The sequence below is a fragment of the Dipodomys merriami genome, unplaced genomic scaffold (genome assembly GCF_024711535.1).
Source record: "Dipodomys merriami isolate MVZ:Mamm:240054 unplaced genomic scaffold, mDipMer1.0.p SCAF_8, whole genome shotgun sequence".
Classification (NCBI taxonomy): Eukaryota; Metazoa; Chordata; class Mammalia; order Rodentia; family Heteromyidae; genus Dipodomys; species Dipodomys merriami.
In genome coordinates this window covers 19,518,983-19,546,388 of record NW_027206401.1, presented here as the reverse complement: position 1 = coordinate 19,546,388, position 27,406 = coordinate 19,518,983, and the positions used below count along the sequence as shown (strand labels likewise).

Below are 27,406 nucleotides of genomic sequence, written 5' to 3'. Positions count from 1 at the left end.
CAGCGCCCTGGCTCTGATTTCAAGCCCCATGACCACCACCACCACCAACAACAAAAAATAAATAAAAATAAATAAATACATGGAAAGAAATACTTTTACTCCTTTCTAGTTGTTCTGTGTCTAAATATGATATCTGAGGTTACTATAGCCATTTTGCAATCATGAGAATAGAATAAAAAGAGAAAACAAGTGCATTGATGACATGGTAGAGCATCTGAATTAACCATGTAACAGTCTATATTTTAATGACAGAATATCTTTCATATGATCTTAAGACATTGCTACACTGTATACATGTATGGACATGTCACTATAAAACTTCCTTGTACAAGTAATATATACCAATAAAAATGTTTAAAAATACTGAAGAAACCAATAAAAAAAGGAAGTGTAACTGATGAAGCTGGGGGTATAGCTTAATAGTAGACCCCTGGACTATCATTCACCTTGACTTAACTATCATTAGCACTGTAATATATACATATATGTATATATATGTATATACAAAAAGAATTGAATCAGTAATTAAAACTCTTCCAAAACAGAAAACTTAATGCCCAGATGGGTTTACTAGTAAATACTATTAAACATTTAAGAAAGAAATAGTATCTGTTCTCTACAATCTCTTCTAAAATATAGAAGTAGAGATGATGCTCTCTAACTTATTTTTTGAGACTAGCATTATTGCCCTGTTAGCAAAACCAAACACATTACCAAAAAATGAAAGCAAAAGACCAATTTCTCTTATCAATTTGGATCCAAACTCAACAAAATAGAAGCAAATCAAATTCAGAAATAAATTTGAAGTATTATATATCATATACCACAACCAAGTGAGTTAATCCCAAGTATGCAAAACTACTTTAACATTAATACATCCATTAATGAAATACATTACACCAGCAAGTTAAGAAAAATATCATAATATCACACTAGAAGCTGAAAAAGCATTTGACAGAATCTAACACCATGCATGATCAAAACTTTGAGCAAACGAGTAACAGAGGAGAGAGCTTGCACAATTTGAAATGGAACTCCTATAAAACACTACAACCAGTGTCTTAGTAGTAAGAAAACAGAAGTTTCCTTGTAAGGACTGTTTCCTCCCACCATTCCTTTCAACAACGTGAAAGTCCTTGATCCTGCAGTTAGAAGAAATAACAATCCTCCCCCCTCTTAAAAAAAATAATAAAACAAGGGGCTGGGAAGGTGGCTCAGTGGTAGAGCGCTTGCCTTGTATGCCTGAGGCCCTGGGTTCAAATACTCAGCACCACATAAGCAAAAAGTAAAAAGCCGGAAGTGGCGCTGTGACCCAATTGGTAGAGCGCTAACCTTGAGCTGAAGAGCTGAGGGACAGCGCCCAGGCCCAGAGTTCAGGCCCCATGACCGGACCCAAAAAAAAAAAGAAAAAAAAAAAAAAAACAAGCAAGAAAGAAGAAAAATGGATAGGAGGATAAAATGATTTCTCTTTGCAGATGATAGGACTGTCTATATAGACAATCTGAAAACAATGACAAAAATGTCCTGGAACTATTTAGTAGGCTAATGTACGGAAGTCTATTGTTTTTCTGACCAGATAAACCAGGTTTGAGGAGTCAGGTCCACTCATTGCCAGTTCTTTTATTCTGCATGATTTATTGAATTCTGTTCATTCTCAAAAGATTTTTTTTGTATCCAAGTAAATAGAGGAGAGAGAAATGTCCATAGCTAGACTAAATTTATTGTCTTATAAAAATATTGTCTAGAAATATGGGCATATAAGCTATTTTTAAATTGTTTTAGTGAAAAAAAAGAGTATGGTAATTCACCAGCAATAAGGAGAGTGCCATGTACAGGAATTTAAGGGAACATTTTAGCTGCCCTAAGTTTGTAGGAAATGGCCTTTGGTCAAGAAATTCACCCATTTTCTTTCTCTTAGGTCCAACAAGAAGCTATTCTTATAAATGCTTCTGAGAATATACATTATTTGGCTTTGATATATTTGGTATCCTGCTTTTACTCCAAAGCATAAACCCTGTTCTCATAAAAACATCGCTGAGGTCTTAGAAGTTACATCAGATCTCATTCTCAGTGCAGCTAATGTTTTACTTTTGAAAGACATTTCCAACTTTGGACATCCTCCTCCCCACAGTTTAAGAAATGCCACTTTATTTTCTGTCACACATGGGAAAGGAAGTGTGTTCACAGGTGCACCTAAAACTATTCAATCACTATCTGTACATCTAATAAATTTTATGACTGGCATTCATTTAACATTTATTAAGCAATTTCTATCCATCAGGCACTAAGCAAAGTGCTCAGTGGAAATAGGGCTTTGTGGGGTTGTTGGAGGACTAAATAATGGATGAATATTAGAATTCTCATTAAAACTAATGATGCAGCCAACCATTCCCCCCTCCCTATAAAAAAAAAAACAAAACCCTACCTTTCTTGTTAGAATACCATGTTGCTATCCATTTCATGGTTATCACAGCTGAGAAAGTGGAAGTCATTAAAAGACTAAACAAATATTCAATTATGGTATGATGGAAAAAGTGACCCCAGAGTTAAAGATGGCCAGGATCAAACTTTACTTATGGTTAACCTCCACCAACACCTATCACAGTCCTATCCAGAGCAAATACCCTCCAAGTTATTATGTCTAGAAAACAAACCACCCCAAACTCAGTGTCATAAAAAAATAGCCACTTAATGTTAGGTTTTTTTTTTTCTCTGTATTGGAGATTAGACACAAGGCCTTGCTCTTACTAAGCAAGTGCTCTACCACTTGAACCATATCCCCAGCCCTATAATGTTTTGGAGCTAAGATCTTGTTAACTTTGCCTGTACTGGCTTCAAAGTCATAATCCATCCTTCTCCACTTTCTGAGTAGCTGGGATTATTACATGTACCACCATGCCCAGTTAGCCTCTTCTTATCCCTGCAGATTCTGTGGATGCTATAAAGACAGTTTACACATGCTTCCTAACCTCTAGGGCCTCATCGTAAACTTGAGAATGTTTGGATAGCAGGGAGCTGAAGTCACACTTAATCACTCACAGGTCCGATGCTTGACACCAGATGTCAGCCAAAATCCAAGCTGGGAACCCATACATGGCTTAGCACAGAGCTAATTGAGCTTCCTTTAAGCATGGTGGCTGGGTTCTAAGAGCAAGTATCCCAAAGAGAACTTGGTGAAGTCTTTGATGATCTAGCTTCAGAGTCATTCAGTGTTGTTTCTACCATTTACAAGCCAAAGTTTCAAGGAAAGGAAACACAGACTTTCACCCAACAATTCGGGGGTGGGGAGGTCAAAATCCTGTTATAAGAGTCACATGTTGGATGGAAACAGCATTGTAATCATCTGTGGGAAATAACTGCTACCTAATAAAATAAATAACAGAGTGACTAAGCAATATTTATAAACAGGCTTTTGCCTTTGAGATCACAGGTGGTCATCCTTTGATCTCTCCTTCAGGTTAGTCAGGGCACTAGTCACTCTTTGTCAGTGACAAGTGGATGGAACAGCTTATGTTCTTTACTACAGGAAACATTGACAGCAGATCCTCATTACTTACAGATTCTGAATTTTCATGTTCACCTACTTGCCAAATGTATTTGTGACCCCACAACCAATACTTGTGGTACTTTTCAGTGACTCACAGACAGGCACCGGGAAACAAACCCCTTACATGGCTCAGGGCTCACCTTCAGCACTCTGTCATACTCTCCACTATGTTCTTCCCACAGTTCATTTAGTGCTATGGTGATCTGTCTGGGCTCCCTGGCCCCCAGGCCCAGTGTGGAAATGCTGGCTAATTCTAGAAGGGGGAGCAGCCTGGAGAAGCAAGTACATGTGTTAGCAAAGCTTTACTCATGAGTTAAAATGTGGCTGGTCATGAATTCAATATTAATGAATCATTATTATTTGGTATCTTTACATAGCAACACACGTATAATAAGTTATGAGTTGATTGAGTAACAAGAATATTGTGACTAAAGGCTTACTCTGTGTTTCCTCTAGGAGCTAACGTTTGGGATTCACTAATTTAGTGTTTCTGTTGTGCCTTGGTAGAAGGTAGCCTCACAACTAAATGATTCCCGCAGTCCTCCTCTCTTCTGCACCTTTATTTTTTGCAAAGCTTAGCTAAAATAACTGCTTCACAGTGTCACATAAATATTAGTTAAGTATGAGTTAATAGAACAATTTAGCTCTAATTCATCACAATGAAGCTTAACATGATTATTTTGAAATATGAATATAAAAGTGGAGCCTTCAGACTTTTATTACGCTTGTTCTAACAAAAACCCATTCATTTAAAATAAATCCTTTCCTTCCTTCTTTCCTTGTCTATGACTAATTACCACCTTTAAGTGCAGATAATTCAGTCTAGCCACCTGTTGCATCCTTCATTAGTTATATACTCCACACCTACAAGAATGTCTCCAAATGTAGGTTGTTTTCCTGCCAATAAACTGCTCTCCCCTAGAAAAACAGTTTTGGTGGCTACAAAAGATAGTCTGCAGTTTAAAAGAAAAACGAAGTCAGGCATGGTGGCTCACATATGAACTCCCAGCTCACAGATAGGGAAGGGAGGTTTCAGGCTAACCCAAGGAAAAACTTAAGGAGATGCATTTCAGTCAAGAATCCAGGCATGGTGGTATATAAACATGGTCCCAGCTTTGCAGGAGACAGTCGATGAGAGGATCCCAGACTGAGGCTAGCCCACAACAAAAAGCAGGAGACTTTATCAGAAAAATAACTAAAGCAAAAAACAACTGGAAATGTGGCCCGAGTGTTAGAATATCTGCCTAGTAAATACTAAGGCCTTGAGTTCAATCCCCAGTGTCTCCAAAAGAAGGAGAAAGAAGAAAACTAAAAAAGGGGGACGAGAAAGACTTAACTGATACTGTAAATTACATCCTTTTCCCCACCCTAAAAGAACAGGAGTAAGCTGGGTACCAATAGGCTCACGCCTATAATCCTAACTACTTAGGAGGCTGAGATCTGAGGGTGGCGGTTCAAAGCCAGCCCAGGCAGGAAAAGTCCATGAGACTCTGATCTCCAATAAACCGCTCAGAAAACCGCAAGTGGCCCTGTGGCTCTACCCTGTGGGTAGAGCACTAGCCTTGAGCTGAAGAGCACAGGGACAGCGCCCAGGCCTTGAGTTCAAGCCCCACCACCGACAAAAAAAAAAAAAAAAAAAAAAAAGAACCTGGGTAAAAGCATTATATTCTTCAACTTCTCCAAGTCACTGAAGATCACATCTGTTACAAAGCTAAAATAAATGGACTATTTTTAAAACGTAAGTCAAAATTCAATACTAAGGCTTCACTAAATAATTCAAGCGTGGCCCTGCGGAATACAAGATTTGATAGAACCACTAGAAATGGCCTGTGCCCTCAGGCTCTGGAACAATTGTTTGGGCGGGGAAGGAAAGCCGGATCAATTGCTTTAAAAACACTGGGTTGGGACAATGGGATCTCTTCCAGCAAATAGACAGAAATGAAGAAACGGGCCTGTAGTGTGGTGTGGGTGGACATCGAAGACACTACTTTCCCAGATAGAGTGACTGCTGTTGGCTCCCGTCTGTAATCCTATTTGCTCAGGGGGCTGAGATCTGAGGATCACAGTTCAAAGCCAGGCTGGACAGAAAAGTCTGTGACACATTTTTGCTCTCAATTAACTAGCAAAAAGCCCATACGTGGAGGTGTGGCTCCAGTGGTAGAGCACCAGCCTTGGGCTGAGAACGTTAAGACACAGGATGCAGGCCCAGAGTTCAAGCCCCAGTACTGGTCCTGCGCGCGCGCAGCCCGGCGGCTGCTCCGGGGCAGGGCAGCCCGGGGTGGGACCGGTCTGCAGAGGCGCCTGGCGCGCGGGCGGGGCCTGGCACAGGCGCCCGGACCGGTTACACCGAAACCCTGGCAGCCGCTGCTGGGTCCTCCTCCCCGGCTCCCCAGCGCACACTAGGGCAGGGCGCTGGACCGGGGTCCTGGGGTCCTGGGGGGCTGGAGGGCGGGGAAGGCAAGGGGGCACTGCGCCGGGGTTGCAGCGGGTCTCCCTCGCTGATCGGGGCGCCCCCTCGCGGCGCAGATCGGGTTGTGCAGCCCCGTCGGGGTGTCCCGCACTGCGGACGGCCGGGGCGTCGGCGGGGCGGGGACTCGGGGATCTCCGCGGGCGCGGCGCAGCTGGGCGGCCGGACCGGCACCGCGGCCCCAGGCGCGCGTCCGTCCTTCGCGGCGCGGCCGATCGGGTTCCGCGCCCCCAGCATCTGCGTCGCCCATGGCCGAGGCGTCCGAGCCAGACCTCGGGACAGCCGAGGGCGCGGCGGCGGGGCCAGCGGTGGAGACGCCGGGCTGGGAGGCCCCGGAGGACGCGGGCCCGCAGGTAGGCGCCCCCGGGGCGGGCAGGCGGGGACCCGGCGCTGCCTTCGGGCTACTGTGGACTTCTAGCAGGTCGATCTAGAGCTGGGCCCGGCGCGGGCGGCGATGGCCGGGGGCATGGGCGCCTGTGGGGGCGAGGATGGTCGCTGTGCCCAGGGAGGGCGCCGAGGGCGTCCACAGGAGTCTCCGCAGGCCCACAAGGGTCCGGCGCTGAGGCCGGAGGTGCGGCCTGCTCCAGGGAGACCAGAGATGGAGGTATCCGAATTGCTGTCTCGTTTCTGGGAGTTTTCTCTGCCCCGATGTAGGCCGGAAGTTATGAGACCCGACACTACGGGCCCGCCAAGTGGGTCAGCACCTGCGTGGAGTCCATGGACTGGGATTCCGCCATCCAGACCGGCTTCTCCAGACTGAACGGCTACATTCAAGGCAACAACGACAGAGGTGCGGGCGGTGGCCTGGGGTCACTGAGCGTCCTGTGTTTGAGACTCGGAGCATAGAATTAATTTCCTTTTAGCTTATTAAGGAGATACTGTTTTTTAAAAAATAGAAAGATAACAAGATCACTCAAGACCTAGTGTTTCCAGACAAAGTCTCTCCTGAGGAACTTTAGCTTGATGGCAGGAGGGGACAAGCCTGGCACTTTTAAACTTCAGCCTTCCCTGTTTCTGCTTCCTGAAGAAGTACTGTCCCACACGGCCAGTGTTTCAGGGTAATTTAGTGCTTGGGAAAGTCTTCCTGGACAGACAAGCCTAGGAGATACTAGTTCCAAGACTCTCTCTCTCTCTCTCTCTCTCTATATATATATAACTTGTGTCTTAAATGTGTGTGTGTGTGTGTGTGTGTGTGTGTGTGTGTGCATGCGCAGGTCTCTCAGCCTACTTAAGCTAAGAGACTGGGCTATTTAAGGTCCTATTTTCTCAATTATAAAAACTTTGCCTTTTATCTCTAAAAATATAGGATTTGTTAATGCCAAGAGTATAGGGGGGAAAATACATTGAAAATGTTTAATATGGACCATGAATAGTTGAAGTCACCCTGCCCTTACTTTTTAAGATGAAAAAATCATCTTAATGGTAAGTATTTGGGTCTCAATTGTAAAGTAAATCAAGAAATACATTTTTAAAGGAAAAAGAATAGGTTAAAATTTAAAATGTGGTCATAAAGACATTGAAGTTGCTCTCCTTTCTCTGGCCCAGAGATGAAAATAAAGATGACAGCTCCAGTGATGAGCTATGTGGAGCCCGGCTCAGGTCCTTTTAGTGAGTCTACCATTACCATCTCCCTATACATCCCCTCGGAGCAGCAACCTGATCCGCCCAGGCCTTCGGAGTCAGATGTCTTCATTGAAGACAGAGCTGGAATGACTGTGTTTGTACGGTAAGGTACAGCCCAGTTGCCTCTGAGGCCTACTCGATGACAGTTTCACCTGTGTGCTTGTAGGCAATTTCAACAACACACTTTTCACCCTTCCATAAAAACTAGTGTCTTTCATGGTGTGTGTGTGTGTGTGTGTGTGTGTGTGTGTGTGTGTGTGTGTGTGTGTGTGTGTGTGTGTGTGTGTGTGTGTGTGTGTGTGTGTGTGTGTGTGTGTGTGTGTGTGTGTGCCAGTACATGGGCTTGAACTCAGGTCTTCTTGCTTTTGCTGAGCTTTTGCTCTCAAGGCTGGCACTCTACCATTTGAGCTACACCTCCACTTTCAGCTTTTTGCTCTTTAATTGGAGTAAGAGTCTCATGGACTTGTTCTGTGTGGACTGACTTGATACTCAGATCTCAGCCTCCTGTGTAGCTAGGGTTATAGGCATAAGACATCAGAGCCCAGCTGCTAACTTGATTTTAAATATTACCAAGGACTGCTGCAATGTAAGATCAATTTATTTAATAACAATTCTATCGTATATCCCCCATGTATAAAACACAGTACAAATTATATCCCCATAAAATAGAAGTCTTTACTGCAATCTCGATAAGGCTGAACAAAAATGCGTGAAAAAACACATCATGCATACATCATACCTATTTTTATTTATTTGGATTTCTCTAACAAAACACGACAGGCAGAATAGCTTATAAAAAACAAAAAAACAAGTTCTCACAGTTTTGGAAGTTGAGAAGTGGAGTTCAAGGCACTGGCTAGGGACCTTCTTGCTGTATGTGGAATCAGCACACAAGCTTCTAGTTCTCTTTCACAAGGGCAGTAATTTTAATAACAGGAGCTCCACCCTCTTCCCCAAAGCCCCACCTCCTAATACTGTCCTGTTGGTGATTAGGATGTCAACACCGCCCCCTGTGGGGGAAATGGCCCACTGCATCCTGCCTTTGGCGGTGCTTACTGATTCCGTAGGGTGGCAGTGAAACTCAAAGGAGAGAATTTAAGACATTTAGAACATAGCCATCACTCACTGCTGTCTCTAGTGCTGTCCTCTGTGATCCTGAGTCTTCAGCCAGCCACTCTGGCCTCAGTGTCCCTGTTGTCACTCTCAGGAACAGACTCTCTTCCTCAAGAATATGACAGCTTGTCACCATGTCCACATAGCTACCCAGCTTCTAGCAAGGCAAGCATGTGGGGTTGGAGGCACAACTTATGTTTATGTACCAAATAAAGCAGCAAATAGATCCTTGTAGAGCCACATGGATCCAGAGAACAGAAGGTGACTTCTAAGGAGGGGATTCAAAATTTGTTTTTAAGGAAAAAGTGGGATCTGAAAACAAATTCTCTTTGGGCAGAACAGAGTGTTGTCTGTTCATTGGGGAAATAAGTAGTAAATCTAGGAGCCAAAACGTTTTGTTACACATGACTCAGAATTATATTCAGTGTTTGATGCAAATGAGAAGAACTGAATCGAATCACCTGCTGTGTTCTATTTACATATCTGTGTGTTCAGAGATGCCTGCATTTCCTCACTGTGAATGGAAACTGTGGGCCAGAGAGCCTGGCTGCAGAGTAAAAATAGTTTGTGCTCCGGATTTTACATCTTATCTGAAGGATGGTAGGATTGCTTTTTGTGTGTGGATATTTTAATAGTGAAATTCATACCATATCAGGAATATAATGTACCATATTGAACGTATTAGAAATTTTTCTCAGTATTCTTTTTGTGCTGGATCTGGGACTTGAACTCAGGGCTTCATGCTCGTGTGTGTGTGTGTGTGTGTGTGTGTGTGTGTGTGTGTGTGTGTGTGTGTGTGTGTGTGTGTGTGTGTGTGTGTGTGTGTGTGTCTATAGGAAGGTCTTGGGCCTTCATGCTCGTGTGTGTGTGTGTGTGTGTGTGTGTGTGTGTGTGTGTGTGTGTGTGTCTATAGGAAGGTCTTGGGCCTTGAACTCAGGGCCTGAACACAGTCCCTGAGTTTCTTTTTGCTCAAGGCTAGCATTCTACCACTTGAGTCACAGCTCCACTTCCAGCTTCTTTGATAGTTTATTGAAGATAAAAGTCTCACAGACTTTCCTGCCTGGGCTGGCTTCAGTGATCCTCAGATCTCAGCCTCCTGAGTAGCAAGGATTACTGGTATAAGCCTCCAGTACCCAGCTGTTTCTTATTCTTAACCATAAAAAAAAAAGTATTATGTTTGCCTGTCAGTAGCTCAGTGTGCTGTCATGATTTGATCTCAGGAGCAAATCTACTTCTGTTTGGCTTGTACTTTTACTCTCGTCCCCATATTCGATCCCATTCTTTTCCACCCTTACTGGCTCCTTCCTTCAGTCTGCTTTTCTCTCTGCCTACATTCCTTCATAGATCAGAAGATTCTGTTCAGCATCCTTTGGAAACATCTCAACAGGCATAGGCTAAGATACAGTCTCTATGCTCCCACCCACCCCTTTTGCCTGTTGAGAATGCTTTGTACTTTTAGAGTTTTGTTCAAACATCCTGTCCCTTTTGTTCAAATATGCCTTTCCCTTTTCTGCACTTTGCAATACCATCCTTCATTCCAAGTCTGGCTCCAAAGACATCTTAAACCCTGTATTTAATTGTCCTTATTAGTCACTGGTCGCTGAGCACTGATTCTGCCTCCTAAAACCTTTGTATAGAGAGCTACCAAAATGTGGTTTCTTTCATTGGTCTGTGAATGTGTACAGGTTTAAACTATATCGTATCCATCCATAACTCAGTGTCTGCTTGCCAATGTAGAGGAAGAAAGAGGACATGTTCAAAGGTGGGAGTCTGAGCTAAGTATGGTGACTCCTACCTGCAGTCCCAGCTCCAGAGGCTGGGACAGGAAGGTGGGGGCATGGCTCAAGTGCTAGAGTAGTTGCCTAGTAAATCTGAGGTCCTGGGTTCAATCCTCAGTTTAAAAGGAAGAGAAGAGGAAAGGAAGGAAAGAGGGAGAGGGGGAAGGAGGAAGAAGAGGGAAGAAAGGACTAGAGTGTGGAAGCCAGGCATCTAAGGCAATTCTGTGGTTCTACCAACAGAATCAATGTGTACTAAGATCTTCATAGATTTTCTCTTAGGCCTAGAACCCAGTCCTCTTAAATGTGCATTTTAATAACATCCCATAATGATTTATAAAAATTAAAACTTGAGCAGCACAGGATTACAGATTACAGCACAGGAGATGGTGTAAATTCCAAATCTGACAACAGATGAGACTTGGGTGCCTCCTGGGTGTCCTCCATGGGCTTGAAGTCACCTGAGACAGGGAACCGCGGGGAGGAGGGTCATTGCAGGCTTGGAAACTACACTTCAGTCCAGCCATCGGGGTCCAGCGCTGACATTGTCGTCAGTATTAAAATCACTCACTTGCTGGGTGCTGGTGGCTCACACCTATAATACTAACTACTTAGGAGGCTGACATCTGAGGATAATGGTTTGAAGCCAGCCCAGGCAGAAAGGTCTGTAAGACTCTTATTTATAATTAGGCATCTAAAAGCCAGAAGTGGAGCTATGTTCAAGTGATACGAGTATCAGCCTTGAGCAGGAAAGCTCAGGAGGTAGAATACCAGTCAGCCTTGAGCAGAAAACGTCATGTGAGAGTTTGAGGTCCTGAGTTGAAACCCCAGTATTAGAACAGTAAAGAAGCTAATCAACAAAACGAAATCACTCACTCACTTACTTTCTCTTTTGCAGGTCATTTGATGGGTTCTCTAGTGGCCAAAAGAACCAAGAACAACTTTTGACATTAGCAAGCATTTTGAGGGAAGAAGGAAAAGTTTTCAATGAAAAGGTTTTCTATACTGCAGGCTACAACAGCCCTTTCAAACTGCTCGACAGAAATAATGAAGTATGGCTGATTCAGAAAAATGAATCTTCCAAAGAAAATGAATGAGAAAATGCAAGAAAGTTCATTTCTGTTGAATGTTGGTGTCAATACCACCTCTAAAGTGTGTCTAGAATCTTTTATTTGAGAGGACTAGTATGAAATCACACTCATTTCTAGTGTGCCTTTCCAATGCTTAGAGCTTTATTTAGATACACAGATAAACCTGGGGCCAAGGAAATGGGTTATAGTTCTGGTGGCCTTGCTTTCTGAGAGCATCTAGTGAATTGTCCTGCTGCTTTCTCTTCCGTGAGTCACAATCATGTTGTCCTGTTCCTGCAGGAATTTGTGTCCATTGCACCTTACACTTTCTGGATAATATCAGTAAAAATAGGAAAAACTAACCTGATGTGGATCTATGAGACTGGAGAGGTGAAATTCAGTTGGAAGCAGAGAGAAATCATTTTGTGTGTGTGTGTGTGTGTGTGTGTGTGTGTGTGTGTGTGTGTGAGACTGGAGAGGTGAAATTCAGTTGGAAGCAGAGAGAAATCATTTGTGTGTGTGTGTGTGTGTGTGTGTGTGTGTGTGTGTGTGTGTGTGTGTGTGTGTGTGTGTGTGTGTGTGTGTGTGTGTGTGTGTGTGTGTGTGTGTGTGTGTGTGTGTGTGTGTGTGGCTGCACTGTCATATTCTTTGTTGAGCTCTTTCCTTCATCTGCCCACTACCCTGTGCACAAGAAGGTACTTACCTAAGTGTTCATCAAGTTTTGTGATACCAATAAATTTATCACAATTTAGGGACTTCCTTGTCCTACTCATTACTGGCATGTTTTCTAAAGAAATAGGCACAACCCCGTTTTAAATTTCACTAAAACGCATAAAAACAATTCATACAATAGTGTGTCTTCAGAGTGTAGATTGTTGCAAAATCAAGGTTAGGACTCTTTGCCTCACTATTCTTCAAATGTTACTCTGGGGAAGATAAGTCCCATTCAGCCTTTATGGGGAGGAGGTAGGGAGGTAGCTCTACTGTGGTAATCTAAGGAATGGGAGAAGAACCACAGTCAAGTTTGGTTACTTCCCAACAATGAAAGCTGCCTGTGAGTAGCCCTCGCTGTCACATCTCAGGAGACAGGTGCCTACACTGGAGGTTTGAGTGTTCAGTGGATTGGTTGGGGCTAGATGGGGCATGTAGTCCCTTCTTCAAACCTAACATGGTCTGGTTTATCTTAAGCTGAATCTTCATAACCTGTGTGCAATAAGCCAATGGTCGTTCACTTTTGTAGCTGACATAGATGGAGTACCTTCTTAGATGTGATGTTCCAAGTGCACCCAAATCACCATACTCAACTCTTGGAATAAACATTTAACCATCCTCACTTACAGAGAAGGAAAATGAGGCAGAGAGATGTTGGGTAACTTGCTCCAGGTGACACTGTAAGGACAGAGGCTGATGGAGCCCAGGCAGACTTCTAAGCCAACACTATTGACTTTTTACACCCCACAGACATAATCTGGTGATGCCCTTCCTGCAGAGAAATAATCACGATCATGACATTTTAAACTAGTTGTTCTATTTTTCCTTTTGGCAATAAAAGGACTTGGACTAGACCTCAGGATCACTAGGCAGATGCTTTACCACTTGAAGCTGTCAATTATGAACCAAACAAGCTTGATGTTTGCTTTTTGAAATACTATGTTAGAATTTCTTTCAGTCAATTTCCAAAGATAATTCCTTGCGTTGCATATTGGCAGGATATTTTGGAGAGAAGTGACAGGGTCAAAGAAGAGGCTACTAACAAAGCTGTATATACTGCTGGGGGGCGGGGGGGGGGACTGGGCTTGTGAGGGCATTGTTGATGAAGAAAACTGCTGACCTTACATAGCGCTGATTTGTTTTGTTTTGGCTTTGTTTCATTTTAGGAAACCTAGCGTCCTGAGATTAACAGGATTGATTGAGCTTTAGTTGTGACAGAGCAGCGGGAGTAGCTGCTGAGTAGTGTGATTTTGAAGCCTGGTTTAGAGTCAGGTCACTGATGCAGTCATCATTGATTGTTTCTGGCACTTATGTGTTATTGTGGACTGAGGATGACTGCTTCTTTTCTGAGATAAGAAGTTGGAGCAGACCACCACATGGTGTGTGTGGGGGGGACAGAGGGGGAGCACACAGCGTTCAGGACTTGCCTTAAGGAAGTACTAGCTGCACAGATGAGAAATGTGTGGCCTAGCAAACACTTCTTGAGTCTATATAGAATCCACTATTGAATTCCAGATGTTACACCACGGAGCCTATCAAGGGTGAGTCAGCGGTTGATGATAGATAAGGAGTTCTTAGTTGACAGCATGCTTTCTTCTGCCAACTTACATCCAATGGCTGAGCAAGGTGGTAGTGTAAGACAGCCATTTCTACCAACTTGGGACGCCTCTGAGTCTTTGTTCTAGAGCTCCTGGTGGGCTTGCCAAGGCTTTGCCAGGTCAGCACTGCAATCTGCTAGCTCCCTGCTTAGTCCTGCTTTTCTGGTCCATACAAAGGCATAACTTCTCTGTGCATAACATCTTTGTGCTTTTTCACCCCAGCTTAGCCTCAAATAGACTCTAGTGATGACTCAAGGGCACAGGTGGGAAGAGAGCATTTTGAGAATGCCTGGCTGGTCACGAGGCTCCCAGCCCTGGTGGACAGCCTCTGGCACAGGAGGCTGTGCAGTTAATACAACTCTAGACGAAGTGGCATCCTGTGCAAAGGACTGCTGATGGGTGGATGGTTCTGCTGTCTTCAGTATGAGAGACAGGGTGGGTAATAAACAGAAGAGTAGTATTCAGTTGGGTGGTTTTCCTTAAGAGCAGATGTCAATTAACAACTGGAAATTCACTGGAAGAGCCAGAGTCTCTGGAACTTTCAAGTCCTCATCTCATGTAGTAGCCAAGCAGAAGTCCTTTAATGAAAACTCATTTACAGGACTTGTTCCCATGGCCAACTCTTTATTTGGTAAATAAAGGCTAGCCTGTGTGGAAGGTAGCTTAGAGGAGTTCATTAAAACAACTCTCCTATAGTAACTCACTTAAGGAAAAACTTAAAGAATTCAAGCCAATGTTTTATTTGAAAGACCCTCATTTCTCCCCACTATCCTAATATCTGCCAAGCCATCCCATTATACTATTTCATGATAGAATTTCATCAGTGTAAGTCATTATTACAGGTCAGCTGCAAATGCATTAAAACCAATGGAATATAACCAATGCTTCACCTGTCCCCCAGCCATAGAACAGGTGTGTCACCACCAGCAGGTAGGGAATAAGATGGAGAGAGAGAAGGCTTCCTTTTCTAGTCATTGCAATTCCCAAATGAGTAAAGCCATAAAATGCCTGATATTTTCATGTAACCTTAAGCCATCTCTAAACTAGAATATCTAAGTCAGTGGAATATGGTATGAATAATTCTTATGCAGTATTGCTTAGGGAATAATGATAAGAAAAAGAAGTCTAAATGTTCAGGGCACGTGCATGTTTTTTTCAGATTATTTAAAATCTTTTGTAGTGTCAGGGATTAAATGTACGGCCTTGCACATTAGGTAAGTGCTCTCACACTGAGCTATATCTTCAGCCCGTTTTTCAGATATTTTTGGTGTGTAGCGAGTTGAAACCGTGGCTCTAGGACTTTAGGAATATGGAGAGCCAACTGGATATCTCATCCCCATGAGAAGTGATGAATTTCAATCAAGATTCTTCAGAAGCAGGTAGAAGGCAGAAAGCAAACCAAAGTCAGACTCCAACTGACAGACCAAATGCTCACTTGATTCTCTCCAACTCTTAGATAGATTAAGCTGGAAGTAATTCAGCCCAAGGGCTTCCATGCCTATCTGCCATAAGAAGGGCCATCTAGTCTACCCACATAGAGCTTTGACCCAGCCCAGTCACAGAAGCAGCCCTTGGGGTAGCTGAGCACTACAGCTGATGATACAGCATGCTCGAAGGATGTGTGCATTCTTCTTCCGCTGTCTATCATCCACACCTGTGAAAAGTTCTCATAGCCCCCCCCACATTATGTCATTTGATATACCAGCCTTCAGTTATTCCCATGACATTCAAAAGCCCTTATAACATTATTTGGAGCTGTTTTTCCAAATGTCCTTTAAGCCACAGCACCCAGAGTCTGTGATGTTCTGTCTTGCCTCAGTGGGGTCCCCACCTCCCACAGGAACCTTCTGGTCTTCACTGCTGTTCTGTTTTGTATCCAGCAAAGCACTGAGTAATTTGGTACAAGAAAACCTATCTCATTATCCAAAAAACAAAAAACTCCCAAAACACATGGACAAACCAAAAGAAGTTTCAAAGACTGATTTTACAACTGTTTTATTCAAAGTAAATTTCAAATCTAATAAATATCTTTCAAAATGGGGATGTTTAATCATTTTATAATTAGTTTTAATGTTGCTTATTGTACCTTCAAACAAATGATTTATATATTAAGTTCAAGATTTCTAATAGCCACATACATTCTAATCATTTGTTGGAAGGTATGGGAAGACTGCATATTCAAAAGCCAACATTACTTTCCTAATGTTTACAAAAACCATCCCTGTGCCCCATTGTAGAGACAACTGTCCCGAAGAATAAAAAAAACCCTTGAACCCATGGATACAGGTCCTCTTCGTTTCTGGTTGTATGAAAAGAGGGGCTCTGTTAGCTGCTGAGACAGAAAGGAGGATTAACTTTCCCCTGAAGACATGTCTAAAATGGGTTTGTTTATGATGGTTTGACACAGGTGGTCTGACTTTCAGATCACACTTTCATTCCACTGCCGATGGCAACTGATGGTTGCACTCAATTTAGACCAAGAATCACAAGATTTCCATTCTGACAAAGAAGGCAACACCAGTTTATTCCAAGTATGCCAAAACTGGGAGGGAGGGTGCGGCCCACGGGAAGAGTATATTAACATAAATATGTCACATACTTTTTTCCCATGTCTGCCACTGTTGGAACTCTGACTGGAGAAGACTAGAAGGTATTTATATTTAATTATTTACACACAAATATAGAAACGCACAAACCAAATGATGCAAAAACATTTTTAATCTAAAAAATTCATTTCCCAGGGCTAATTAATTGCCAAGCCCTACCAATTTTCATCAGTTTATTTGACTAACAAGAGCTATATCCAGCATTTTCTTCAAAATGAGATAATATAGATTTTGGTAAACTTTTCTAAATTATGATGCTGTAGGCAGTTCAAGGGAAAAAAATTGTCTTATTTTTTTCTTTGGTGTAACCAAAAGGATATCCAAAAGTTAGCAAATGCTGACCTTTCAAGTGATAAGAAATTGCCAAGTGGAAGCTTAAACTCTGGTTAAGGAGAAAGGAAAAAAAAAACTATTAAAAACTCTCATAAAAAAGGAAAGCCTTCGTCCACAGTTCTGTAGTGCAAGTGTTTAAAAATTTAATCATGAAAGTTTAATAAGCAGGCAACAAATCCCAGCAGTGTAGCACTTTCTCCTCCCCTGCCCGGAGGCGCGGCCTGCCCCTGTGCGCATGCGCGCTTCGGCTCCAGCGCCTACTCAAGGCGGTCACCCTTCCCTGCAACCCAGCCACGCCGAGCTGTGTGCGGGCTGCGGGCAGCAGCAGGCACCATTTCAGCCTTGTTACTTCCACTTTTGTGATTTCATTTGAACTGAGAAAGAAGCAAAGCCTTTTACCCCCCCAGGAGAAAAAAAGAAAAAGAAAACCAGTACCTGAACCCGTGGCACCCAGCCCTTCCCAGCTTCGCGGTGCCGCCCTCAGCAGCACGCGTGCGCGCGCGTGCGCACTCCGGAGGGTTGGGTGCCCGGCTGGCCTACAGCCTCCCTCTCTCCCACAAGTGATGGCCTTCTCCTTCCTCCGGGGCGCATTCCATAGACGGTGCTTCCAAAGCCAACTACGGCCTAGTCCCGGAGACTCCACTCTCTACCTAGCTTTGCTGACCTGCTCTCTCCCGTTTCTCTGTACATACTGTTAGTGTGTGTAGCTGTTAAAGTGTTCAAAACTCACACACACACGCATCATTTAATCATCATCATCTTCCCCAGGAAGCACGTTCAGAAGTGTAAGCTTCTACTTGCTTTTCACCACGTGGGTGCTACGTGACCCACAGCCCTGGGGGCCCCAGCACCGATGCTGCTGCGTGGGGTCCCTCGCGCGGGCCGGGTAGGGCCCCACAGGCTTCCCGGAGCGGGTGCACGTCATCCCTGCCTCGCCGGGGACAGGCGCCTCCAGGTCCTAGCTCTCCTCTCTGCCCCTGCCCTGGACGGGGGTCCCGTCCGCCTGCTCCCGCGCCAGGCCGTCGGGCGCGCACCCCCTGGCCACGTCCAGCGCGTGGCGAGCCCGGTGGTCGGCGGGCTCCCCGGCTTCCCCTTCGCCCTCGGAGATGACGGTCATGGGGCTGCTCTGGATGCGGTTCCGCATGCTGTACCTGCTGCTGGCCGCCGAGGGCGGCGTGCGGCTGCGGCTGTACCTGGGGCCCGAGAAGGACAGACTCCTCGGCATCAGTCCTTCGTTCTTGGCCCACTCCTCCTGGGCCCTCCTGGTCTTGCTGGACGGGCTCTCGGGGGTGTCGGGCGCCGGCTCGGACCGCGATCTCTGGAATCGAGGGTCCGTGCTCTTGAGCATCTCGGCCGCCGACATGCGGGCGCTGGCGTCCGACCGGCTGCCCTTCTTCAGCAGCAGGGCCTTGAAGTTGTCGCTGCTGGTGCTGCTCTTGCGCACGCTTCTCTGAATGGACCCCACCTGCTTCGGAGAGGCCAGGCTGGGCGCGGCGCCCGTGGGCGTCACGGGCGGGGAGGGAGAGTGGTTCCGGGTGTGGTCGTCCTCCGAGTCCTTCCGGCCAAGCACCTTCCTCTTGGATCTGAGATTTACAGGAAGAAAAAGGTCAGTCCTCACGGAGCCTGGCGTGGCCCTCTCCCTGCTGCCCTGCGCGCACCGCCAGTCACCACACACTTAGGTCTAAAGAAAAGATCTTATCCCCGCACTGACCTCTGAGTGAGTCCTTCACGATCCGATCCGTGATCACCGCCAACTTCGGCCTTGCCCTGTTCTCTAGCTGATTTTTGAAACTAGGCTGGCACTCTACCTCTTGAGCCACGCCCTACCCCGTCTATGTGATTTAAAACCAACCAACCACCCCTGACTGTGTTAGCTAAGTTCTCAGACATCTTCGCTTTTCAATCAGCCCTCAGAGGATGACCCTCCCCCCCCCCCCAAAGCGCAGAAATAAGCGCCTCTCCGAATTGTGGAGGTAGAAGAGGATTCGGAACTGCTAGTCCAACCTTTCTCCCCCTTCTAAGTGGCCGCACCCCCCACACCTGCTCTATTCACCGTCATTTTTTGTATTATTCACTGGTGGCAGGGTAATGTTGGGTTTGTTGTTGTTGTTGCTTTGGTTTTTGTCCGTCGTGGGGCTTGAACTCTGGGCCTATGCAATGTCCCTGAGCTCTGCTGCTCAAGGCCAGTGCTCTACCACTTGAGCTACAGTGCCATTCTGGTGGTTAATTGGAGATAAGAGTCTCATGGGCTTTCCTGCCCAGGCTGGCTTTGAACCGTCATCCTCAGATCTGAGCTTCCTGAGTAGCTAGGATTATAGGCGTGAGCCATCGGCACCTGGCTTGTTTTTTGGTTTTTAAGAGGTGAATAGGGCTCTGTGATACATAAAACAAACCAACACTTTTTTGGGGGGGGGGTCCGGTTGTGGGGCCTGAACTCTGGGCCTGGGCACTGTCCCTCAGCTCTTCAGCTCAAGGCTAGCGCTCTACCACTTGAGCCAGAGCCCACTTCCGGCTTTTTTTCTTTATGCTTATGTGGTGCTGGGGAATTGAACCCAGGGCCTCATGCAGGCAAGGCAAGCTCTCTACCACTGAGCCACCTTCCCAGCCCCAAACCAACACTTCTTTTGCTTGGTGCTGGTAATAGGGTTTAAGTTCAGGCCTCTCCTTTGCTAGGTAAACACACTATCACTGAAACCATGTTTCTGAGATTTTTTTTTTTTTTGTCAGTTGTGGGGTTGAACTCTGGGCCTGAGCGCTGGTACCTCAGCTCTTCAGCTCAAGGCTAGGGCTCTACCACTTGAGCTACAGCACCATTTCTGTTTTTCGGGTGGTTTATTGGAGATAAGAGTTTCATGAACTTTCCTGCCTGGGCTGGCTTTGAACCTCGAGCCTCAGAACTCAGCCTCCTGAGTAGCTAGGATTACCAGCGCCCGGCTTCTGAGTTTTTTTTTTTTTTAATTAAATTGTTATTATGAAGGTGATGTACAAAGAGGTTAAAGTTACACACATCAGGTAAAGAGTACATTTCTTTTTGGACAGTATCACCCTTCCCTTGCTCTCTCCCCATTTTTCCCTTCCATTCCCACTCATAAACCCCCAAACTCTTTAAAAAGCCTTTTGCTTTTCTTCCAGATAGGGTCTCACATTTTTATCTTGGCCTGAGGTGGGCCTTACTCAGGATCTTCTTAATTCCGCTGGGATTACAATCTCCATACCTAGCTTGCTAGTTGAGATGGGTCTTTCTAAAATTTTCAGAAGCTTGTCTTGCTTTTCTTCCAGATAGGGTCTCACATTTTTATCTTGGCCTGAGGTGGGCCTTACTCAGGATCTTCTTAATTCCGCTGGGATTACAATCTCCATACCTAGCTTGCTAGTTGAGATGGGTCTTTCTAAAATTTTCAGAAGCTTGTATTACAGGAATGAGCTACTGTGTCTGGCTGACAACTATACTTTGGTTAGCCTTTGATTACAGATTTAAAGTACACAATAGGATTTTATAAAAAGCATTGGGCCTGAGCACTGTCCCTGAACTTTTTCACTTAAGACTATTGTTCTACCACTTGATCCACAGCTCCACTTCCAGCTTTTGGGTGATTAATTGGAGATAAGAATCTCACAGACTTTCTTGCCTGGGATGGGTCAAATGGCAGATTTCAGCCTCCTGAATAGCTTGGATTACATGCATGTGCTACCAGCATTGACTTAAATTTAAACACGTGAATTTTCTGTGTATTCCTAAAGAAGATGGCTATAAAAGTACTTAAGCAGTTAACATTGGCTTAAAAATGAATTACTTCAATAAATACAAAATCTTCACACCTCAACTGGTGTCTACACTTTCCATCTGGCTTTAGTTCTGAAATGAATTAATTTGCATTAAAAAACTTGAAAGCTGTGCCTCAGTTTTAAATAGTCTTTATTATAAATTATGAATTTGGAGGCTAAAAGACATGTAAATAAACTTCTAACTATCATGGGTTTCAGAAGATTTTGATCATATTTGCTAACACAGTATTTGTGCTAACATTCACCCTTGATCTATCTTTGCAAGTCGTTTTGAGGCTACCTGCCTTCACTTCTCTAGTGAGTGCAGAGAATGTTACAGACTGGATGGTTTCCACATCTTCAGTCCATGTAACTACCTTGTAGGAGAAACCACAAACGTTTTAGTGCCTTCTGAAAGTTGCTAAAATACAGTATGGAAGAGACCTATGGCATATTTTAAGAAAAAGTATGTAGTAATTTGGCCCCACAACACCTGGATTTCCTTAAGATCAAGTGTATTTAGTACACAGAGCAGCAACTAGGCAACTTATAACTTGCTATTACCCATGTAATATATATTACATATAGTATATATTGTATCTATTATATATTCAATGAATATTATATAATATTTTATTTATATATATTTTTACACAGCAATTTGATGCTTTTCATACTAAATGAAAGGTTCTGGATCTTGAAAGAATTTCCTGACAGTTAATCTCCAATGGGTTTCATTTAATTCAGAGAATATTTATTAAGTGCATATTACGCATTTATCATGCTTAAAGTTGAAAGATCTGTGTAAAGCTCTAGAAATGCTACTAAATTTGGTTTTAATAGATGCACTCTGCTTTTCCCCCATTTTTATTTTTATTTCTAATGAGATCAAAGAAACTGCTAAAACATCAATGGACCCAGTCTTAGATCTGTGGTACTAATGCTAAAACTGAAAGGCATTGAGCACTGGGCAACTTCTTGATGGATATCTCAGCTTGCCAGCTTGCCACAATTTCAATGCTCAGATGTCAAACAAGGGGTTCCAGATAGGGTCTTTACATTTCATGCAAGGGTCCTTTCAGTTAAATTCCAGGAATTGGGGAAGAGGGTTAACATGGGCTATTTACAGAGAATCAAATGACTTTATAAGATGCTGTTTCAGTGTGTGTGGGGGGGAGAGTGAGGGGGGTACGACTATAACTTGGAGAACTAGGCGGCATACTGGCATTCATGAGAGTTGTTACCTCAAAACACTGTGGTAAGATAAGCCTAGCAGGAAGCAAAAAGTACAATGTTACTGATTTTTATTGACTGCTGTAGGAGTGCTCGGCTGTTTACAGCCAGACAACTGATGTGATAAACGAAACTTTAGTGCTAAATCATATACATTCTTAAAGGTGCCCATATAAATAAAACTAACAGTTCAGTTTATTTTGAAAAGTTGATCCTATAATGGTTCTAAAATCAGCTCTTTCTATTGCCAGTAGATGGCACTAGCGGTATACAGTAACAAATTCCAGACTGTTGGCTCCTGCATAAAGAGATGTATTATTCTAAGGAGCCAAAGAGATTGCACTACACAATTACACATTTCTGTACAATGCAAATAATGATTATTATAACGATAAACTAAACAGGAAGGGAGTTCTGAAGAACCAGTCTGTACATCCTAAGTCCTGGAAACCCGTATCCTGGACCTGAGCCCTGGCTGCTCTAATCTAGCACTGTCATATGACTGGCACACTGTGCTGCTGGCCAGCAAGAGAGGTATCAACCAGAAGGTATGGCCTTGAGCTTCTGTCCTCAACACCATCACGAAAATCAGTGGTAAAACAGAAACCGAAGTGAGAGGAAACGGAAGGATAAAAGATTCATGGTAATAAAAATAGAGTTAAGAGTTAGTAAATCATGACTAGGTAACAGAAGAAACCCTAATAACATAGAGAAACTGTTTAGGAAGATGATAGAAAACAGAGCAAAGTATGAGGAGGGAGTGCAAGGGTACCTGTGAATCGCTGCAAAAAGGTCTTCCGTGGTCCTGGGTCTGGTGGGGGTCATCACCTCATCACTCCCGGCTTCCTTCCAGTCCCAGGCTTCTGAGGAGGCACTGGCTGAATGGGTTGCTGGCACCTCGGCTACGGGAGGCAAGAAGGCAGGAACACAAGATGCAGTAACCAGAATTTCCGTTCTTTGTCAAGCCCCAAAAGGCACTGGCTCCCTGGCAAAGAAAGGGAGGGCCACAGCGGTGGAGTGGGGGGGGGGGGGGTCTCGAATGGTATTTTGAAAAGCTGGGGAACCACACTAGCCCCCTAGCTGGAGCCCTGCCTTTTCTCTTACACAACTTGCACTGAACTGCTCTTACATTTTGTGAGCACACGGCTTTGCAGGAGAGATTACTCATTGCTATTCTATAGCCAGACTGCTGTAGACCACCCCCACCGCCCTATTTTTTTTGTTTTTGGATCATGCTGTATGTAAGCTTTCCCCTTAGATATGGATTTTTCCTTTTCAAGCTGAAGATGCAAAGTTGATAGGGAAATACAAGAAGCCCTCCTCATGCTGACTTTTGCACAGAGCCTCCTCTGATCTACCTGGATCCACGTGAGCGGCGTTCAGCAGTGCTATTTGGCTCAGCAGCAGATGATCAGAGCGGCACGGAGGAGCGAAGCTAGACTCACCTGCGCTGTCCTGTTGAGACAGACAGCTCTCTGCCTCACCCGTGCCATCCTCGCTGCTCTTGGGGGGCTCCTCCTGTGTAGGGGCTGGCGAGGCATCGGGCTGTACCATGGGAGCATTGGCTTCCACTCTGCCAGGGGACACAGCTCCTGCAGCTCCTCCCTCCAGAACCGAGCTGCTCGGGTCAGTAGCATGAGAGCCAGGCCAGAATGCAGGGCTCTCTTTTGCCTCTTTGCTGTGCACAGAGCCCTCCCCTGCCCTGGTGGGGCTGGGTGCCCTGCAGAAGGCTTCTCTCCCGTTCTCTGAAGGCTCCACTGTGAAATTTCTCTGCGGAGGTGGCACCACCAGGAACAGTTTGGGCTTCTTGGAGATGGGAGGTGGCTTTCTGCTGGGTGAAGAGTCTGGGAGTGGGGTAGTTCTGGGGTCTGGAGGAGCCTCTGCCTCCCCGGTGCCAGGCCCAGGGCCCGGAACCCCATAGCTGGCGCTCGGAGGGCTGCCACGCTTGGCTGCACTGTCATGGTCACCCTGACTCGGGCTCTTGGCAGGCGTCGGAAGCAGGTTTGTCACGGAGGCAGGCTGGCTTTCACTCTCCATTTCGTTTATGCTATTTCGGGATTTCAGGAAGGCAGATGGCTTTAAGTGATACTGTGGAACAGTCGGGGTTCCTTGTTCCTGAGCAATTGGTTCAGACAGCAGTGCCGCCTCTGCGCCTGAGTTCTTCCTCACCGGCCTCAACTGCACTGTCTGCAGCACCTCTGTGGTGATCAGGGGCATGGGGGGCCTGGCTGGCTCCTCCTTGCTCACGGGTGGCCTGGGGGTATCCTGGGAGCAATCGAGCTGGCCAGAGGCTTTGTAAGAAGGCCTGGTGTCTCTCATGAAGTTGGGGTCCAGAGGTGGGGCAGGTGGGGGCTCTGAGGAGGGCAGGAATGGGGAAGGTGCTGGCAAGGGGGCCGAGGAACCTGGAAGGGGGCTCCGAGCTGAGGGGGGAGGCGAGTCAGTGGGGGAGCAGAAGGGAGCCAGGGCTTCTGGGGGCGGAGGGGGGAACATGGGAGAGTGAGGCAGAGGAGCGCCCTCGAAGCACTCTGCAGGAGGAGGAGGAAGAGGAAGAGCAGGAGACTTGTGGGCAGGATAAGGAGATGGCAGAGGAGGAAGAGGAGGAGGAGGAGCAAGGGGGGAGGCCACGGCTGCATCCAGCTTCTTCACCGTGCCACTTCCTTCCGTAGAAGTATTAGAGGAGAGAGAAGTGGACGAGGAGGACATGGACACTGAGGAGACCAGAGAGGACTTCCTTTCGGGCACCTTCGGCTTGGCTTTCCCCTTCCCATTGGCTGGCGACATGGACTTCAAGAACACAGGCACGGGGGTGAGTGCGGTGGGGGTATTGGACTGGCTGGAGTACCCACTGGATGGAGACGTGACTCTCTGCGCCTTCTCAGGTGATGTGATCTTTGGTTTGACCGAACCATCACCAGGCACTTGGGGCATCGTGGCCCTGGGTCCCTCTTGGATGGGGCGCACAGGCCTGTTTCCACTTGGAGCCCCACTGTTGGTGGAGCATCCTCCTGCTGGGTGCCCCAAGTCTTCCTGCATGCTGGTGTAGTCGATATAGTAGCCCCACGGGTCCGTGTACTCCGACTTGACGCTGCTGGTGTCACTCTGGGACGGAGTGACTCCACACAGGGAATAGACGTTGGGGGTGGTGGCCGAGGTCATGCTGCTGCTGGCGCTGACTGTGCTCTGGCTCCGAGAACGAGGCAGCCAGGGCTCCTCAAAGTCACTGCAGGGACTGTGTGAGGGTGAGCCGCTGCCCGCGCCCGGGAGGCTCAGCTGCAGGGAGTGCTGGAGCGTGGCGATCAGGCTCTCGTTGAGCACCTGCCCGTTAGACTGGCCGCTCTTCTTGGGAGTCCTGCGGAGAGAGTCTGTTCGGGAGGGTGGCAAGGGAGGCTTCTTTGATTTCTTCAAAGAGATGTTTCTGGAAAGGGATTTATCAAGATAATGTGACCGGTCCCCTTGGCTTTTCTGAGCAGCTCTTCCATCAAACACATTGACCACGCTGTGCCTGGGGTTCCCAAAGCCCTCGCTGCTGTTGCACAGGTGCCCGGGCCTGCGTCCACTGTCGCTAGACAGAGCCCCGCAGTAGCCGTTGTGCTCCTCAGCATACAGGGAGCCAGCATCCTCCTTGATGGACGCTTGGTCCAGACTGCTGCTGCTCATGTTACTTGTGGGAGTAGAGTAGCCAGGGGTGGCCAGATGTGGCTTCAGAGGGGAAGCCCGCCCGTTGCTGGAGGCTGGGTACTCCCAGGGCTCCGAACCGTCATGCCCGCGGTCCCCTGAGTAACTAGACTCACTCTTGCCATCCACATCGTGGGGGTGCACCGGGAAGTTCAGGTGGTTTCTACAGCTGTAGGACATGGCTTGGGACCCGTTCTCCCGGTTTGCTGGGGCATTTAGAGAGACATCTGAATCGCTGTGGGACAGCAGCGCGGCACTGTGGGAAGGGGAGTCTGAGGCCTGTGGCGGGGTGGAGTGACTCTCATGCCAGCGGTGACCCGAAGGCTGGTGGTCATCTTTCAGAGCACGTCTGGACGTGGGTTTCATCTTCGAGTATGAGGAGGAGAGGGTCATTCTACCGTCCAGCTGCCCGACGCTCAGAGCAGGATGAATAATGATAACCTCTGAGGATGACGAAAGGGTGGCATTGGGGATGATGCTGGTAGAGTAGGTGGCGTGAGGAGAGACCACACAGGCTGGGCTTGTTACAGCTTCAGTCTCCAAGTGCCTGGCCTCCTGGGATTTGGGCCTCAACAGTGTTCCACTCCTCAAGCCATCTCCTAAATGTCCAAAGTTTTCATCTCCTTGTGAGTTTCCCCTCTGGTAGAGAAAAGGACCATCCAGGTCTTCCTCAGGGCCTCCAGCACCGAACCTTGCCTCCAGGGAATGGGTGCTGGCCCTGACTCCAGAGCGTGGAAGACTATGGAAGCCAGCATCACTGTGGAGGCGAGAAGGGCACACGATCCCTGCGGAGTCACTCAGCACAGACATGTTGCCAGAGGAGCCTGAGAAGTGGCTCATGTGGGCAGCGATGCCCAGCCCCTTGTGTGCCCTGATTCTTCTCATTGAAGGTGGAACGACTTTCACTTCCTCAGTCTGACAGCTGGTGTCCCTAGTTTCCAAGCGCTGCCCGGAGAACCGATAGCTATCAAGCCTTCCTAATGTGGAGTAGTGGTCTGGGGTGTACAGTGAGTGACCCCCAACATCCTCTTGGCTAGTGCCAGATGCTGGAGATAAAGCAGAAAGAGGCTTGTTACCTGAAATTATAAAAGCACAAGTCATCACCAACACCCTCAGCCCCCTTCTGTCGCGGTTGTGACTTTTAAAAATAAAGCCTTCCTATATGATTCAGTTTCATTTCTCCTGTACCTAGATGACACTTCCTAAAATAAAAACCCTTATTGTTGAGTATATGTACTTCTCTGCTAAATGTGTACTTCAGGGCCTCCCACAGCTTGCGTGTTGCCATGGAATTCTCAGGTACTCCTTCAAGATGGAGCCACTGTACTGAATGTTCTGTAGAGGGTTTACTTTACAGATAACCAATATTCAGCAGAGTTCCAAAGAACTTTTCCCCCACCAGGTGATGGCTCAGAGCGTCCATCAGGATGGTCACTACCGTCTTTCCCTCCAAAATGAACGAACATAGTAATAGAACAATAGGCCCACAGAAATACCACTTAAATGCTATTGGCATAAAATGGTGTCGATTGCATTGATTCCTTAAGTCAGAAGGAAATCCTAAGAGAAGGAAAATTGATTTACAGACCCATCTGTGTTCCAAACATTTCATTATCCATCTTAAGCTATTATCATCTGTCTGTTGGTGACATTCAAAATTCAACAGCAATCTGTTGTGCTCTGTGGGGGAGGGGGAAGGCAGGAACTGATCCAGGAAACACTCCTCAAATTAGGGTTATTCCTTTCTTGGCATTTTATAACCAAACAGAGAGGAGTATGTTAACAAGAAGAAAAGAAACATAGTGAAGGATAAAGAGAGAAGCAAATAGATGATTAAAAAAAAACTAAGTATAGATGTCAAGCCAGCTAGCTAGAAAAGAGCTTAAAAAA

General features: G+C 46.0%; 2 protein-coding genes across 7 annotated transcripts in view; one reads left to right on the top strand and one right to left on the bottom strand.

Moving 5' to 3' along the window:
- The first annotated feature begins 6,141 nt into the window (after positions 1-6,141).
- On the top strand, positions 6,142-13,337 carry Hebp2 (heme binding protein 2). Its single transcript, XM_070010593.1, has 4 exons — positions 6,142-6,367; positions 6,669-6,804; positions 7,560-7,740; positions 11,424-13,337. The coding sequence occupies exons 1-4, from the start codon at positions 6,263-6,265 to the stop codon at positions 11,620-11,622; spliced, it is 621 nt and encodes a 206-aa protein (XP_069866694.1). The 5' UTR covers positions 6,142-6,262; the 3' UTR covers positions 11,623-13,337.
- Positions 13,338-15,883: 2,546 nt separating this feature from the next.
- Nhsl1 (NHS like 1) overlaps positions 15,884-27,406 on the bottom strand; it is a 222,046-nt gene continuing 210,523 nt past the window's right edge. For 5 of the 6 annotated variants that reach the window (XM_070010588.1, XM_070010587.1, XM_070010589.1 and 2 more), the window contains 3 exons: positions 23,287-26,562; positions 22,614-22,743; positions 15,884-18,426 (listed from right to left, as the gene is read on the bottom strand). In XM_070010588.1, coding sequence (XP_069866689.1) covers positions 17,802-18,426; positions 22,614-22,743; positions 23,287-26,562 — 4,031 coding nt within the window. In that variant the 3' untranslated portion in view covers positions 15,884-17,801. Of the gene's footprint in view, positions 18,427-22,613; positions 22,744-23,286; positions 26,593-27,406 lie in introns of all 6 variants that reach the window. The other variant, XM_070010592.1, reaches the window with a different exon arrangement.